Consider the following 17,792-nt stretch of genomic DNA (forward strand, 5'->3'; position numbering starts at 1 on the left):
GCTTGAAATATATGTGCATCGATAAGTGTCGAAATGATTTGAGTTCTATAGTTTTTGCATTTAATTCTAAAAAGAAATCAGGCATTTTTGCAGCCACCTAAGTTTACGGAAGAGCAACTGGTATAAGTGTACAGAGTTTGATGGATGAGGAAGGGATTTAAAATTATATATATATTCTTGAAAACAATAGTATACGTTTTCTTTCTCAACAACGTCGGTTGGTTTAAAGAGATAAATATGCCTTTATTTGCGCAGAATCCATTCGACCAAGATGTTGGTAAGTTGAGCACTTAATTTGGGCAATTTGGTTCGGAGTGAGCTAACTGTTAGTTAGCTTCATTTTAGCTACCGACAGAACCGCTAGCCAGCAAGCTAACAACAACTAGTCTGGCTACACCACATACAGAAGGGGACACCTTATTTATTCATATCATTGGCTACACGTTGACGTTATAATCAAATGTTATATTATCCAAATAGCTAACCAGTTATGTGGTTTGGTAAACTCTCTACGTCTAACTTAGTAGTCACAGGGTTAGCAGACAGTCATCGGCCATACTACCTATCTAGCTAGCTACCACTGTGCTAGCTATATATGTTAGCTAGCGAGTATGTTAGCTAGTTGTTGTGTAATCAGTGTATTGTAGTTAATCAACAATTTTAAATAACGAGACAGCCTAAACTGCAACAAACTCACATATTAAAAAATAACCTCATGAGCTATCTATCTAGTTAACTAGCCAGATGTATGTTGGATTAGTTTTAGGTTTACTTCAACAAATGTTACATGCAAAATCACCCTCTTTCCATGAGCAGTTTATCATCTCTGGAACAAGCTCTCATGTTTCCCTTGTACACTATTATTTGAACTTTGTACAATTACACCTAACAAGCTAGTCACCGATGTGTAATGGCTATTTCATAACAAAGAAGTTATAAGGAATAACTTATTTTTAACTGCTTTATTGCTAGTTTAATCATACACCCTCCATAAAAGTAGTAACTGTCAATCCTATGAAAATACAGGCTCAAACTGTTTAAAGCAGCGATAATATGGACAGTACATGCGGAACCACAGGTTCTCTTCTCTGACCTAACCACATGTATCCCGGTGTACCACATTGTCAGAGAAAGCAACCAATGAAACCAATACAGTGGAGGACTGGGCCCTGATCATGGATATCTGTGACAGGGTTGGACATACACCCAATGGGTAAGCTGGAATGAGACTTAATTGTTTACTTGGACCAGAGCGATAGCTGCCTGGCTAATTTTCAAGTACTTCCAAGCAATGTTCTCTCTAATATTTTTCGTCACTGAGCAAATCACATGTCTGCTGAGCGCAAACTTGAACCTTGAACCTGAAATATCTATGCAACTTTATCTATGCGCGTTTACTGTGAACACTGAGGCTGTACCCGATTTCAAGTAGGCTACTGTGGCTATTTGATCACAATGTAGGCCTACCAATAAACAAAAACAATGGAGAAAATGCATCACATAACATTTTAACATGGAAATGGCAGTAGCAACCAATGTATGTTGTTCAATGTAGTCCTACATTCCATGAGACCTTTGAGAGAAAAAAAACATGCAGGGCTTGACATTAACCTGTTTATCCACTTCAGGCAAGGAGGTGACTGAAAATTTAGTTGTTTAATGCAAGAAACCCCTTTACAAAATAAAATACATTTTATTCCCAAACCATCATTATTGCAGAGAATCAGACAAATTATGCTACCCTCTGCCTATTGGCTACTTAGCTTACAAGCCTGTCTCATAATATACACTGTCCCTTTAAGATATAAAGAAAAGCTCTTTGCCTGACTAGCTTTCGAAGATGGCTAGAAATGTACATGTTTTGTGCTCTTGTAGGAAGCAATCATTCCCACATTGCTGACTACAAATTAGCTATAACTGGGCAAATAACTCACTAAAAATATAACTAGCAAAATATATCAACAAATGTGCACACATGGCTATGTTCAGCTCTTGCTTTGATCTCAAAACAAGCGCATAATAATCGCAAACGCTCATACTGTAAAAGTGAACTGCACAAATCCATATAGGGCAAAGGTCTATTTACTGCAGCTCTGATTGGTTATGGCGCATCGGTCTGTGTAGAGTACGAGCCTGGGTCATGCCTGTCAATGCACAGAATCATACTCTGATGCGTTCTGCCTACAACAAAATCTCTTGCACAGTTAGTTTTGCATACTAAGTCTTACATAGTTCGTTTTTGTTTCCGCATGTTGCATTGACAGTGGCTAATATTGCATTGATTCGATCACAATTCCCACAGTAAAAGGAAACGTTATGAGTCTTTTTTTTAATGGCGACAACTCTGAACTTCACTCAACTACCTAATCTCGTGCTTCTCTTATCGGGAACATTGCTTCCAAGTATTTGTAATATGTGAAACTACAGAGTCATAATAGTGTATCAGCAGGTCTCCATGAAGATTGGAGGGGAGTCTGCTATTTTAATATGCAATTAATAAGCGTATATTGAAGATGACTCATGTTGTAATAACCTACTACTTGTGTGCCATATTAATCGTATGTCTCGACCTGCCTGTCTTCTCCCAGAGCTAAGGACTGCCTGAGGTCTGTGATGAAGAGAGTAAACCACAAGGTCCCACATGTTGCCATGCAAGCGCTCACCGTGAGTCACTTTGTTATTGTGTTATTCAAGACAAAATACATCATTCACTAGACCGTTGGAAAATCCAGCGGGTTTCCTTACTGTATAACAGGTTTATTAATGTATGATAGAGTTCAGCTTAGCCTAGAGCCAATGTAGAAATATATTGGAAAGGTGTGAACCTAGTGCAAGGTCAGGTTTTTCACTTCCTGGGGTCAGGCCCTAGAGGTTGTTGAGTGACTGGGATCATATACACAGGTAATATGAGTCATGAATCTTGCTATATGATGGACAACAGATTTTGAACAATGTGCTAGAATTTCTTCCGAGTGTGAATTTCTTTATACACTGTGGCTGGTGGATCAAAAACTGACTGTTGCCCTAAGCCTCAATGACACTCCAGTATTTGGGAGGAGTGGTCCGTCTCCTGCTGCTCTTGGCAGTTCTAGAGCTCTGAGCTCGTAACTCAGTATCATCGCTGTGGGCAGCCTTGCCACAGCACAGTCAGTGTGACGATCCATGGCCCTAGAAAGGGTTTTACTGTTTTGTTCTTTTTGCTGCTCAGTGTTATTATGGAGTGATGATGCTCAACGTCAGAACGTGATCTTCCTCTCTGACTCACCATCGGGGTAGATGGTCACATGTCTGTTCTATTTTTAGATGTCTCTCTCTTCTCACTCAGTCAACTTTAGCCCCCCCCAGTGTCATCTGTTAATGTGTTAATCAATTATTAAACTTTGGTGTGGATGTGAATCAAAGCATTACTCTTGTTTTACTGTAAAGCCTCAAAATAGATCATCCAGGCTGACGACTGGACTAACCTGGCTTTTCTCCCTCTTTTTCAGTTGCTGGCTGCCTGTGTCAATAACAGTGGAAGAATCTTTCACTTAGAAATCTGCTCACGGGACTTTGCCACTGAAGTCCGAGCTATATTGAGCAGGGTACGTAAGCTGTCAAAGTTTTTCTGTTGAAATATGTCTGATGAATTGATGACGTTCAGACTTATGTACGTGAGCATAACAATCAACTGGCTCTATCAAGCTCTTTGTGTCAATGTTTTGCCTCGATCAAATAAGTAAGTAGTCTAAAAGTAATTACTATTATCCCCGCAGGCCCACCCCAAGGTGTGTGATAAGCTGAAGGGGATGATGGTGGAGTGGTGTGATGAGTTCCAGAAAGATCCACAGCTCAGTCTGATCAGTGCCACCATTAAATCTCTGAGAGAGGAGGGGGTCGCCTTCCCGTCTTCCGGCTCACAGGTAAAGTAGTCAACAGCCTGGCGTCCATCCCCCTAACCTAGTGTTGCTGAAGATGGCGCCGATAAAGATAACAGCTTTGCTTCAAGTCCTTAGGAAACTGTGCAGTATTTAGTTTTTTTAATGTATTATCTCTTACATTGTTAGCCGAGAGAACTTTAAGTGTTATTACATACAGCCGGGAAGAACTATTGGATAACAGAGAGACTTCAATTTACCAGCACAACTAGCACTACAACTGGGAATATGACTTTCCCAAAGTGGATCCTTTGTTTCCACAAAGAAGGGCGGGGGTGTATGTTTCATGATTAACGACTCAAGTCCTTTTGTTCACCTGACCTAGAATTCCTCACAATCAAATGCCTACCGTATTATCTCCCAAAGGAACTCTGCTCGCTAATCGTCACAGCCATATTTATCCCCCCGCAACGGGATACCAAGACGGCCATCAAGGAGCTTCCCTGGACATTATGCAAACTGGAAACCATATATCCTGAGGATGCATTTATTGTAGCTGGGGATTTTTAACAAAGCTAATCTGAGAACAAGGCTACCTAAATTCTATCAGCATATCGATTGCAGTACACGAGCGAGTAACACACTTGACCACTGCTGCTCTCACTTCCACAATGCATACAAGGTCCTCCCCCGCCCTCCTTTTGGCAAATCTGACCATGACCCCATCTTGTTGCTCCCCTCCTATAGGCAGAAACTAAAACAGGAAGCGCCTGTTCTTAGGTCTATCCAACTTTGGCCTGACCAATCGGATTCCACGCTTCAAGATTTCTTCGATCACATGGACTGGGATATGTTCCGGGTAGCCTCAGACCATAACATTGATGTATACGCTGACTCGGTGGGCCAGTATAGGAGATGTTGTACCCCCTGTGACTATTAAAACATTCCCTAACCAGAAACTGTGAATTGATGGCAGCGTTTGCGCAAAACTGAACGCACGTACTACCGCATTTAATCATGGCAAGGCGACTGGAAACATGACCAAATACAAACAGTGTAGTTATTCCCTGCGTAAGGCAATCAAACAAGCAAAGCGTCAGTATAGAGACAAAGTGGAGTCACAATTCAATGGCTCAACACGAGACATATGTGACAGGGTCTACAGAAAATCATGGATTACAAAAAGAAAAACAGCCCCGTCGCAGACATCGTCTTGCTCGCAGAAAACAACTTTGTGCTCTTTGACGACAATACAGTGCCATTTTCATGGCCCGCTACCAAAGACTGTGGGCTCTCCTTTTCCGTGGTCGACGTGAGTAAAACATTTTAACCGTGTTAACCCTAGCAAGGCTGTTGGCCCAGACGGCATCCCTAGCTGTGTCCTCGGAGCATGCGCAGACCAGCTGACTGGTGTGTTTACGGACATATTCAAACATTCCCTATCCTAGTCTGCTGTCCCCACATGCTTCAAGAAGGCCACCATTGTTCCTGTTCCCAAGAAAGCTAAGGTAACTGAACTAAAATACTATCGCCCCGTAGCACTCAATTCTGTCATCATGTAGTTGTCGTGTCTTTGGCTATGCCGGATTAAGTGATATGACATGCTATTCTATGAAAAATGTCTCCGTAATTAATATCACCTGATTGAGCTAATCATGTAAATGTAATTAACTCGAGAGTCGGGCACCACAAAATAATATTTATAGAGCTGTTATCTTCCAAATAAACTCTTAAAGACCTAGTAATATTTTACATCCATAGCAGTCAACATTAATCTTCATCTTACTTCAGTCTCATCTGAAAGTTGTAAATTCTTGGTTATCTGCAAGAACCCTGGCTAACGATTTGAATCAGCAATACAAAATTGGGTTTATTTATTTACTAAATACTTAACTAATCACACAGAATTCACATACACACAATTCATCATAACTTGATTACAAATGACGTCATAAAGCAAAACGTTCCTAGCGGGCAGAACAGATATGACCGCTTGTTACACAAAGGAAAAGGGGCTGGGTTGGAGTGAAAGAGCTGGAAGACTGAGAGACACAGGGAGAAGCTGTGCTATCGTAAATACAGTATCTTATGCATTCTAAATGAACGCCCATTTGGAAAAGGAAAATGCAATAAATATTTACTCTGAGCTGCGCTTCAGTAGGTTGGTGGTAGATGGAAGGCCGTGTTGCCAAACCGAGTCCTCTGTCCTCTGAAGAATGTCTCTGGTTGTCAATTGGATACGTTGTAGTAACGTCGTTGTGTGATAGACGGGATACTGTGTCTGTTCCTTGCTAACCTGCGTTTGCAGCTGCGGTCGCTAACTCAACCGCTAGGAGGTATCACTTCTGTAGTGAATAAGAGTTCAAAAGTTCATACCATTCACAACCAAAGCTCATGCTGATGTTTGCTTCGTTCTGTAGTTCTTATTTTTTAAATTTTATTTGTACCTTCTATTTAACTAGGCAAGTCAGTTAAGAGCAAAGTCTTATTTTCAATGACGGCCTAGGAACAGTGGGTTAACTGCCTGTTCAGGGGCAGAACGACAGATTTGTACCTTGTCAGTTTTATAGCCCTTGTCCCTTCACAGGGGAGGGCCACTGATTGAGCAGCCCTATCTTATGAAAACCCAAATGTCACATTTTTGAAGCTAAAATCGCATTTCATCCCATCACAAATAATTTCATATTCAAACATTTAAATGAACAACAATTCCATGTGAATCCGATAACTCTGATGTGTAGACTTTCCACTGTAGAGTTTGTCATCTTATCATTGATGAGAATGTCTCAGATGACAACCGAACTGACATCATATTCATTAAGTACCACCGCATATGTTCAATTGTTCGGATTACCAGAATATAGTTCATTTCCCCCCACATTCTGATGTTCCAAGAATCTATGTTAACCAAGGGTTTTGCAAATGTAACCTTAGTAGGGTAGAGAGAGGAAAAGGGGGGGAAGAGGTATTTATGACTGTCATAAACCAACCCCCCCCCAGGCCAACGTCATGAAATAGTGCTTTGAGAGACGAGTCAAGGATCATATCACCTCCACCGTACCTGTCACCCTAGACCCACTCCAATTTGCTTACCGCCCCCAATAGGTCCACAGACGATGCAATTGCCTTCACAATGCCCTATAACTCTGGACAAGAGGAATACCAATGTAAGAATGCTGTTCATTGACTACAGCACAGCATTCAACACCACAGTACCCTCCAAACTCATCATTAAGCTTGAGACCCTGGGTCTCGATCCAGCCCTGTGAAACTGGGTACTGGACTTCCTGGCTTCTCCCAGGTGGTGAAGGTAGGAAACATCTCCACTCTGCTGATCCTCAACACTGGGGATCCACAAGGGTGCGTTCTCAACCCTCTCCTGTACGCCCTGTTCGCCTTCAACTCAATCATCAAGTTTGCAGACGACACTGCAGTGGTAGGCTTGATTACCAACATCGACGAGACAGCCTACAGGGAGGAGGTCAGGAAAATAACCTCTCACTCAATGTCAGCAAAACAAAAGCTATGATCGTGGACTTCAGGAAACAGCAAAGGGAGCACCCCCCTATACACATTGATGGGACAGCAGTGGAGAAGGTGGAGAGTTTTATGTTCCTCGGTGTACACATCACCAACAAACTGAATGGTCCACGCACACAGACAGTGTGGTGAAGGCGGCGCATCTTGGCTTGTCACCGAAAACCCTCACTAACTTTTACAGGTGCACAATTGAGAGCATCCTGTCAGGCTGTATCAATGCCTGGTACGGCAACTTCACAGCCCACAACCACAGGGCTCACCAGAGGGTGGTGCGGTCTGCACAATACATCACCAGGGGGAAAACTACCTGCCCTCCAGGACACCTACAACACCCGATGTCACAGGAAGGCAAGAAAGATTACCAAGGACAAACACCACCCAAGCCACTACCTGTTCACCCTGCTTCCATCCAGAAGGCGAGGTCAGTACAGGTACATCAAAGCTGGGACAGAGATTGAAAAATAGCTCCTTTCTCAAGGCCATCAGATTGTTAAACAGCCACCACTAACACAGAGAGGGGGCTGCCTACCTATGTACTTGATATCATTGGCCACTTTAATAAATGGAACACTAGTCACTTTAATAATGCTACTTTAAGGATGTTTACATATCTCATATGTGTGTGTATATAATGTATCCTTCACTGTCTATTGCATCTTAGCTGCTCTGTCACTGCTCATACATATATTTTATACATATATATTCTCATCCCATTCCTTTACCAGATTGTGTGTATTAGGTTTTGTTGTGGAATTTGTTAGATATTGCTGCACTGTCTGATCTAGAAGCATAAGCATTTCGCTAACCTCACATTAACATCTGCTAACCATGTGTATGTGACCAATAACATTTGATATCATTGTATAAGCTGTGGCCAGTCTTCCCTCCCTACTAACTCTGTTTCTCCTGCCTAAAAGAGTTTGGCTATTGTTTTAATTGACCATTTTTTGTGCCAGAGGGCCTTGATGTTTTGATGTTCTTTGGGGGACTATGCGCCTTACCTGGAAAATAGACCATTTGACCTGCCTTTTTTTATTCACCATAATCTTTCAGTAGTCTACCCTCTGATTGTAGCCAGACTTGCCAACAAAACTAAAACAACTGTTATCGTCTACCTATCTCAAACACAAAGTTCTCCTCGTGACTTCCACTTGTGGTCCCCTGTAACTAATAAGCTCTGTGTGTATACATTCGCTGGCTCCGTGTTGTGCAGTCTGCCTGTGTTCTCAGTGCACTTGCTCACCCATGTGTTGCCAATAAAGAGGAGGAGGGTGGAGCTTGTGTGTCTGTTTTTTAAGGCATGAGCGCCGACTGTAATTTCCTCTAATACCCCAGTTCTACCTATAAGGGGGATGAGATTTCCTGCTGTGATTGAAGAACAGTCTGATGCTTATTTGCTTAGCCTACTTCGAGCTGAAATGTTCGGCTGAGTGTCCTGATAATAAGTGAGGTGTTTGCTACTGAAACTACTTTGCCCAACCCCTCTCACAGACAACAGTTTATTCTTCATAGAATGTCACTATATTCCTGTTGTTGGGCTATATTTTGAAGCATATGAAGTGATGATTTATTTGAGGTCCTTTCTTATTCATACTCTTTACTACCACAATATTACATGGACATCCTGTAGTACCTATTAATCCCTACAGGTGGCGTCACAAATAATCCCCCATTTGTTCTGGAAGGCTTTCTCTCTCGCTCTCTATAACCAACCACCTCTGTCAACAGGGGTCCAGCCTAAAGGTCACCACACCTGCTGTTAGTAAACCATCTGACGATGATGACTTTGCCAAAGGTACAGATCCTATCCAACAGATTCTAGAACACCACATTATATTACATTATGAACTGTGCAGGTGTATGAATAAATACATTATTAGAGAGATTAAAACATGTGTTTTGACCCTCATGCCTTTGTCCTCCTATCTGCAGCTATCGAGCTGTCCCTGCAGGAACAGAAGCAGCATGCTGAGACGCGGCCCCTCACCGTGTCCGCCGACCCTCCCTTCAACACCAACGGAGGCGGGGGTAGCAAGGACTCTCGGAAGGTGCGGGCGCTCTACGACTTTGAGGCCGCCGAAGACAACGAGCTCACTTTCAAGACGGGGGAGCTCATTCTAGTCCTGGACGACAGGTAGCTAAGGACGTGTTGCTATGGAAACCTGAGTTTGACCTATGTGATGACCTATTGTATAGGCCAATGTGGAAGCCACGCTTCAACTTAATTGTCTTCAGTCATATATCTAGTGCCAACCTTCTCAGGTTCTGCAGTCCTTTTATGGAAACAAAATGGATGGTTTTACTTACAAGAATGTTTGAACTGATAACACCATGTTTCTGCCACAGTGATTCAAACTGGTGGAAAGGAGAGAACCACAGAGGAGTAGGTCTCTTCCCATCCAACTTTGTCACGACCAACCTCAATGCTGAGCCTGAACTAGGTAGGTTCTTCCCCTTGACCTGTACCATACCTCACTCTCTTGTACCCTCATACTGAGGCAGGGAGAGTCGTTCTAGTGTTTGGTTTCATGTTTGAAATCCTGACCGTAAAGTGGCTCTGGATAAGTGTGTCGGTTAAATGTCAAATGTAAATCTCTCTCCTAACAGTAACGTATGTGGAGAAGACACCAGCCCCGGAGGAGCCCAAAATAGAAGCCATAGTGGAGTCTGAGCCTGTCTTTATAGATGAGGTGGGTGCTTCTACGTACTGGACCTACTATATTGGTGCATCCAAAACCACTCGCACGTTGTCACATGTTGCTGATGAAAGTCCGAGGGTGACTTCCAGAAAGTGGCGAGGGGATCAATAAACCCATCAACTTCGGGACACTTGTGACTTGACTGATGCAGTTCATGTTCTACTTTAAAATAATACAATTGGCATGAAATTCTAATGAACAAATCCCCCTGTCACTTTAGAAGATGAACCTCCTTACCAGTGAACATTTATTCGTGAGGTATTTCATCTGTTACTTGTGTCAGGTCTTGAAATCACACATGGCATATATTTAAGAATTCCTCTCCACTCTTTTGTATTACATTGCGAACTCCAAACATATTGTGGTGCGTGTCGGGATAGTGCTTCACTCTGAAGCCTGCAGCCTTGCTGGCTTGGCTGAAGAGTTGGAGAGTTAATTATCCCCTACCTTTGGGACACTTGCAATGTGTCTGTTGGTGGAAATATGCTGCTGCTCACTCAGACAGCCCTGGTTGCCTGCCATTACAGGAGAGGCTGCTGATAGTAGGCCTGTTGCTGCTGTGAAGCCTGGTGCGATGTGCATATGGCGGAGGTGCGCGTGAATGCACAAATGGAAGACAAATGGGTAGAGAATGATTTGGGATTCAGCCTATGCCTGTACATACCTGCAGGCCTATATAATTTAGCTTATCCATAGTTGGTTAAATGGGTACAATCAACCAGTCCACCATTCATTTTGACCAATGAAAGCCCTGTAGCATCATATGACTTTCTCCTCCCTTCACCTGTCCCTCACCCCCTCTCTTAATCCCCCCCCCCCCTCCCCAGGAGAAGATGGATGGAGCGCTGTATCTGCTCCAGAATACTGACCCTGCTGACGCAGCACCTGACTGCCCAGAGCTGGTCCAACTGGAGGGTATAAAGCATTGACTTACTGCTCTTATAAATCCCATGCTCATTGACATTGCAGTTGTCTTGACTATATACTCACTCACTCACACATACTGCAGTTGGCTTAACTACACCACTACACTCACTGTTTTTGTCTGTTTAGCCTCACTTGATCAATGCTTTACCCTCTCAGGTGCTTGTGAGCAGATGAATCCAATGATTGATGACAAGCTGGAAGACATTGACAGGTAAAGTCAATTTAACTGCAGTGTACTTACTCATAATGGACAATATTTCCAATAGTATATTAGAGGCTATACTGCAGTGTACTTACTCATAATGGACAATATTTCCAATAGTATATTAGAGGCTATACTGCAGTGTTTGCATGACACCCTTTATTTCTATTAGTTAGTCAAATATGTTGGCCAGAGTACATAGTTATTAATTTAGAAATACCTGCTTTATGTTGACTATCTGGATGAGTACCAGGGATCATCACCCTCACAGAACCTTAGTCTTTGTCCTACAAGTGTCGTGATGACCTCTTTTTTTTTTTTCTCTCCTTCGCATTGCGGTTCTCCCTCTTTCTCTTTTTCCACCTCACTCGCTCTCCCCTCTTCTCTCTCCATCCATCCCTGGCAGGCAACACTCTGAGCTGTCTGAGCTGAATGTGAAGGTGCTGGAGGCCTTGGAGCTCTACAACAAACTAATGAACGAGGCACCATTCTACACAGCCTACTCCAAACTGCAGTCCCAGCAGCAGCCCCACTACGCACCTGCCTCTCAACTCCCCATGCAGGTCAATTAGGAGAAAGAAACAAACCACTGTGATGTACTTTCTGTTCAGGTCACTACCTTGTACATCCACAACCAGGTGACCTCAGTGAAGGCAGACACTATGCCAGGGTCCATAAAGGCAACCATATTCATATGGTGGACTCTGGTTAAAAAAAAAAAAAAAAAAGTATTTGGACTATGTCGGCAACTGGATGCCATTTCAGACGCAGAGCTTGTGTGACCTCGTGTGTTTTGTCTGCTGTGCAATTTGTCCCTGATGATGGATGTCAGTGTCCCTCCTTGGAGACGTAGACTAATGGGAGACTCCAGTGGTCATGCTTGGACTCTTTTTACCTCCTTGTCACTTTCTGCACAGCTCTGCAAAGCCATTTTTAGAAACAAGCTGTCCCTTGTGTAACTGCCTGCACCTGAAGTAATGTTGTTTCTTGCCAACGTATGCTATATTTTTGTGGAGTAAATCAATATACAGTGAGTGTACTATGAAATAGACCGCTGCGCCACTCGGGAGCCCTAAGGCACTGCATTTCAGTGCTAGAGGCGTCACCCTGGTTCGAATCCAGGCTGTATCGCAACCGGCCATGATTGGGAGTCCCATAGGGCGGCGCACAATTGGCCCAGCATCGTCCGGGTTTGGCCGGTGTAGGCAGTAATTGTAAATAAGAATTTGTTCTTAAATGACTTGCCTGGTTAAATAAATAAAATTAAAATATATTTTATCAAATTTCATATTGAACACGGTCTCTTTCTCTCTCAGGGATACCCAGGTCAGGCTGGTGGTTCCTACATGCCTCCAGGGATGCCCCAGGGACCCCCAGGCCAGCAGGCCTACATGGGCTCTGACCAACCCGGACCACTCCAGTCGCTCCCCCCTAACGTCACATCTCCCAATGGTCAGCCAGCACCGCTTCCTTACAGGTAGGCCTCTCCTCTCTGTTGTGAGCCAAGTTTTTTGGGGAGGGGGGCATTGCTCCTGTGTTAAGGTTAAATGTCGGCCTTTATGCTTGTGTTAGGCGGTAGGTGACAACTATTGTACTATTCTGACTCTTCACTGCAGTTCTCCATATGCACCTGCCGGTTACCTACCACAGATGGGTGTAGCCCCACAGATGGACATGTCAGCCTATCAGAACTCCAACCTGCCACCAGCCTCCTATCAAATGGCTGCTTCATCGCACCAGACCCCACAGCAGCAACAGGCCTACTATCAGCAGCCTCTCCTGTAAAGTGCAATACAACCAAGGCTGTCTGAGTGAGCAGCAGCATATCCCCACCAACAGACACAGTACAACAATACACGTGTGTGTGTGTGATTATCCTCCCCCTATTTTGACCTTTATGATAAAATGCCCTTTAAGTAGTGCACTACTGCTCTGGTCAAAAGTAGTGCACTACGTAGGGAACAGGGTACCATTTGGGACACTACCTAGATGATTGTAACAAAGGTCAGTGGCTGTGTGAGAGGAGGGAGACTACATGCCAACCTACCAGCCGCCACCAGCCCATTTTGAAGGGATGAACATTTTAAGTAGAGAGTGTAAAATAAGTAATTTTCCTTATCCTGGTTTGCCTCAAACATTTAAGTGGGCAGCTGTCCAGCTGATCATTTCCAAACTGCATTATAGATGGTATGTGTGTGTTTGTCCCTATTCTGTTTTTTATTTTATATTTTTTTAAATGTTGATTTCTCTTCACCCTCTGGTCTATCAGGAAATCAGTCCGATTGAAGGAGTCCATGGCTGGCCAGGACAAGTCCATTCAAAATGGAATTGACCCCGACCAGGACTTGTTTTTTTTCTATCTAACAGCATCATCCACTTTAGTTTACCCTTCTCGGGGCCAAAGGTTATGAAGTGCTACAGCTATCGGTATTTCTTTCTGTGGTTTAGTCACTACTATAATACTGCAATATAGTTTGATTAATTTCCCATACACTGCCTGCCTTGCAACACCCTTTGGATGTTTAATACATTCTAGGAGTAAAGCAAAATGTTTAAACATTTTTATTTGTGTGCTACTTCAAGGTGAATTTATCAAATTAACTTGGCGTTAAATAGATTTTGAATTGTGACCACGCAGCCTTTCCAAATTACTGCAGTTGTAGGTTCAATATACATTTTTATACACATTACTTTTTTTGTAATGCAAATGTGATCTAGCCTGTGTGCCTGTCTGTTTCTGCTCTCTTGCTAACTCATGGAATTTGTCATGTTTGGCTTGACAATAACAATACTGCAGTTGGAAAGGTGGCGCAAACAGATCTGGGACCAGGCTAAATAACAACATGGCTTTTGGTTAACACAACATTCATGTGCCAACGCTCTAGGCAACTTCCTGGAGGCCCCACATACAGTGATTAACAAGATGTAATTGCAAGCTATAAGTGGTTGATTGGGAAAGGAGCCTAGTCCTATCTATTTTTCTATGGTCTTTCTTAATTCACTCTTTTGTTGAAAAGGCTTTTGACAATAGACGTTATTAATAGATGTCTGTGATTTATTAAATTGATATCTGTCTGCTTTTTTTGTTTCTGGGCTGTGAGCGGTCACGTTTTCATAGAAATCTATTTCCCAAACACATTTTCATTTATGCATTATCTTTGCATTGGTATGGCTGTCTGCTCTGCAGTTGAACCTTTAATTTTAATGTTGTAATTCTATTTGTATTTTATTTGTTATATTATATATTTTCCCTGGATTATATCCATATGATCAGATAATATTTTATGGTTTCTAGATGTAAGATATACTTTCTGCTTTTAATGCTTTTGTTTTGACTTTATTTGTGTCTTATCCAAGCAGAACAAATAGCTACCGTGACCAACAGCTAGAAATGGGTCTTTACTGATAAAGGTGTGGATTGTACAAAGACTAGAAGCTAGAGAACTGTTAGACCTAAAATGTTCATCTGAACTTAATGAATCTGTTGAGTGAGACTGAGGACCAGGATTCTGTTTTTGTTTAATCTGGATCAAGTCAACTCTGACTCATAAGAACTGTCTATGCTTTATTTGTCTTAACTTGCCTCTTATTAAAAGGTGTTGTGTACATTACATGTAAAATATCTTCTGGCATTGTGGGTATTGCACTTTAACCTTGTTAACATTTTATTTACCACTGGATGCCTTGTTTTTCTTTAGGAATAAGGAATTGACATATCTGTATATCTAGAATTCTTTATATTTAAAACGTTTCCAGGGAATGTTCCGATTCAGTACTACCGACATAATAACCGACTATGTTTTGTAGCATCAAGGTTTCTCTTTATCTTGTGTTATTGTAAAAATAATTTTGAAACACAGTCGACTAATATTATTTCAAATAAAATGGACCTGTGTTCAAGGCTCTCTTGTACTGATAATTCTGTTTTTCTTGTTGTTGTTGTAAAATGTGTTCTCTGAATAGTGTGAAATAATTGGACATCTTGTAAGTGTATGATGGGAGAACAGTTAGTCAATGACACATGATGTAGACAGAGAATAACAATAGGCAGTAATTTACAAGGCAGATGGTTGCGGACCATGTTCTCCCATGCAGAAATCATAGACATAATGTTCCTGCGTTTTACACATCTGTAAAGGACTTATTTTCACTTGTCTTCCGTTTCTTTGTGACCATGTATGAGGTCTTACAATCTATTTGGAAGGGGAAGACGCAACACTATTCATCTTGTACCTGTGGAACTGGAGGTTGCCCCTATTGTCAGATGTAATGTTCAATGAGTCATGGTGTGTCCCTTTCTTTGGATTCCTTGGTGAAGGGGCTCGGTTCCTTCTGTTAAAACAACCTTCTGTAGGGCTCGGTTCCTTCTGTTATGACCTTGGTGAGGGGCGTGAACAAATGTCTACGTAGGAAGAAGAATCACTATATGAAGAATCTCTCCAGAGAATCTCACTGTGACCAGTGATGCATGAGCAGTCACCTCTATAATTGTTACGAGGAGACACAATGTTTTATTCAGTGAGCGTTTTCTTTGAGTTCACAATTCGACCACTGAAGAGCTGAACTAGTAATATTCTAGCACAGAGGCTGAAGCTTTAACAAGCCTGGTGTCCTAAGTGTTCCAATTTATTATGTGAGCTGTCTTTGGGTCTTCCTGGCTTAACTTTCCATTGGCAGGATACACATACTCTATTGGCAGGATACACGTACTCTATTGGCAGGATACACATACTCTATTGGCAGGATACACGTACTCTATTGGCAGGATACACGTACTCTATTGGCAGGATACACGTACTCTATTGGCAGGATACACGTACTCTATTGGCAGGATACACGTACTCTATTGGCAGGATACACGTACTCTATTGGCAGGATACACGTACTCTATTGGCAGGATACACGTACTCTATTGGCAGGATACACGTACTCTATTGGCAGGATACACGTACTCTATTGGCAGGATACACGTACTCTATTGGCAGGATACACATACTCTATTGGCAGGATACATTTCTTTCCTCTTTTTTTCCCCACTCAAAGAGAGACTGAAGCTAAAGGTCCAGTGCACTTTTTTTGGTTACTACATGATTCCATGTGTTATTTAATAGTGTTGATGTGTTCATTATTATTATTATTCTACAATGTAGAAAATAGTTAAAATAAAGAAAAACCCTGGAATGAGTAGGTGTGTCCAAACATTTGACTGGTACTGTATGTCTTTTCTTATATTTTCCCCCTGTAAGACAGAGCACCAAAGATGAATTTATATTTTGTGGAAACCTAAGGGACAATAGTTTCATTATCTTATCAGCTCTCACATACAGAGGCTAATCCCCAAATATATTTCAACACGATTTATTGTTTTTATATTTAATTATTGAGTAAATTGTTACATTCTTTTAATTCCAAATCCATAGTTATGTACAGACTCAGAGGTTATTCCATGGTCAGAAATACATAAATATACAGTATAATATAACATATACAATCTGTAATAAAACAAAACTGTAATGAAATAAGCTTATTTCTCTAGAAACATCCAAACGTAAACAATTGTGTATTTGCATCTTAGACTATTTTACAAAGATAATAATGACAGATAAAACCAATGCCATAATGGCGATGGACCGCACGATGGATGATGCGGGAAGCAGAGACCAGCAGCCAAGATCGTGCCAGTTGCGCGTGCACATCTGTACCGTATCATACAACAGCAGTGTGGAGTAGCACTGTACACGCGCAAAGACTGGTTCGTTCACACGGACTGTTTACCAAGAAAGTACTGTATCGTACCTCATCTCTTTGACAGTTTGTAAGCAACAGTGCAAAGCTGGAGGAACCAACTCAACAACCGCAACAGCAGTTGCCATGGACCGGGACAGAGAGACAGCCTCCCCCCTGGACCGACGAACTAGCCGAGATGTCCCGGCATATCTACACCCGTCACGGGGCTAGCGACGGACTCCAGAAGGTAAAGTGCCGCGTTATATGAGATACTGTACACGCTGTTCTTGGTCCCTGACTCGATTCTCCCACTGTTGTCAACAACAACAAAAACACTGGACTTTTAAATCCAACTGAGGTGATGTGTGTTACGTTTATGTATTTAGGACTATCCTAGGAGGTCAGTGTGGGACAACAAAGTGTTCTCCACTGCACCAAAATGGGGGAAGCATTCTCTATGGGGCTACCTTCAGAAAGTTGGTTACAGGGGAAGAAAAATGTCAGCTTCTATCCTTGAGTAATGTTGTCTAAATATTTCCTTATTGATAGGCTACAGTAGTTTATTTATTTTCTTACATTTGTAAAACAACTCTCAATAATGCAAGGTACAGTCCAGCCCAGTGTTTCCTACGTACCCCAGGGGTACTTGGCCTATCCACAGGGGGTGCTTGAGAAGACTCATGAGACCAAAGACTTACTTGTGAAATGTATGAAGGGGAATTCAAGAGTGTTCTGGGCAGAGCAAAATGTACTTGGTGTTACAGTAACCAAAAAAGGTTAGGAACCACTGGTCTAGCCGACTAAACTCAACTCCACGATTTACAATGGAGTTGAGCAGCG

At 42.2% G+C, this 17,792-nt stretch overlaps 2 protein-coding genes across 4 annotated transcripts in view; both read left to right on the plus strand.

The window, feature by feature from the left end:
* The first annotated feature begins 81 nt into the window (after positions 1 to 81).
* On the plus strand, positions 82 to 15,127 carry LOC135519317 (signal transducing adapter molecule 2-like). 2 transcript variants are annotated; one of them, XM_064944484.1, is made up of 14 exons: positions 82 to 277; positions 1,129 to 1,213; positions 2,589 to 2,664; positions 3,489 to 3,584; positions 3,756 to 3,902; positions 9,126 to 9,192; positions 9,330 to 9,531; positions 9,744 to 9,838; positions 10,005 to 10,087; positions 10,924 to 11,011; positions 11,180 to 11,234; positions 11,632 to 11,788; positions 12,542 to 12,702; positions 12,842 to 15,127. In XM_064944484.1, the coding sequence occupies exons 1-14, from the start codon at positions 145 to 147 to the stop codon at positions 13,008 to 13,010; spliced, it is 1,614 nt and encodes a 537-aa protein (XP_064800556.1). In that variant the 5' UTR covers positions 82 to 144; the 3' UTR covers positions 13,011 to 15,127. The 2 variants fall into 2 exon arrangements, with proteins under 2 accessions (XP_064800556.1, XP_064800557.1); XM_064944485.1 differs by lacking the exon at positions 1,129 to 1,213.
* Positions 15,128 to 16,917: 1,790 nt separating this feature from the next.
* Positions 16,918 to 17,792, plus strand: part of LOC135519319 (voltage-dependent L-type calcium channel subunit beta-4-like) — a 53,551-nt gene continuing 52,676 nt past the window's right edge. For both annotated transcript variants that reach the window (XM_064944486.1, XM_064944487.1), the window contains exon 1: positions 16,918 to 17,199. In XM_064944486.1, coding sequence (XP_064800558.1) covers positions 17,149 to 17,199 — 51 coding nt within the window. In that variant the 5' untranslated portion in view covers positions 16,918 to 17,148. The remainder of the gene's footprint in view (positions 17,200 to 17,792) is intronic.

The sequence above is a fragment of the Oncorhynchus masou genome, chromosome 29 (assembly GCF_036934945.1).
Source record: "Oncorhynchus masou masou isolate Uvic2021 chromosome 29, UVic_Omas_1.1, whole genome shotgun sequence".
NCBI lineage: Eukaryota > Metazoa > Chordata > Actinopteri > Salmoniformes > Salmonidae > Oncorhynchus > Oncorhynchus masou.

Excerpts from the sequence above, each read along its gene's own strand:
- LOC135519317 (XM_064944484.1), top strand. The coding sequence starts at position 145 with ATGAGGAAGGGATTTAAAATTATATATATATTCTTGAAAACAATAGTA. Across the intron at positions 2,665-3,488 it reads TTGCCATGCAAGCGCTCACC|TTGCTGGCTGCCTGTGTCAA; the intron begins GTGAGTCACTTT and ends CCTCTTTTTCAG. Across the intron at positions 9,839-10,004 it reads CAATGCTGAGCCTGAACTAG|TAACGTATGTGGAGAAGACA; the intron begins GTAGGTTCTTCC and ends CTCTCCTAACAG.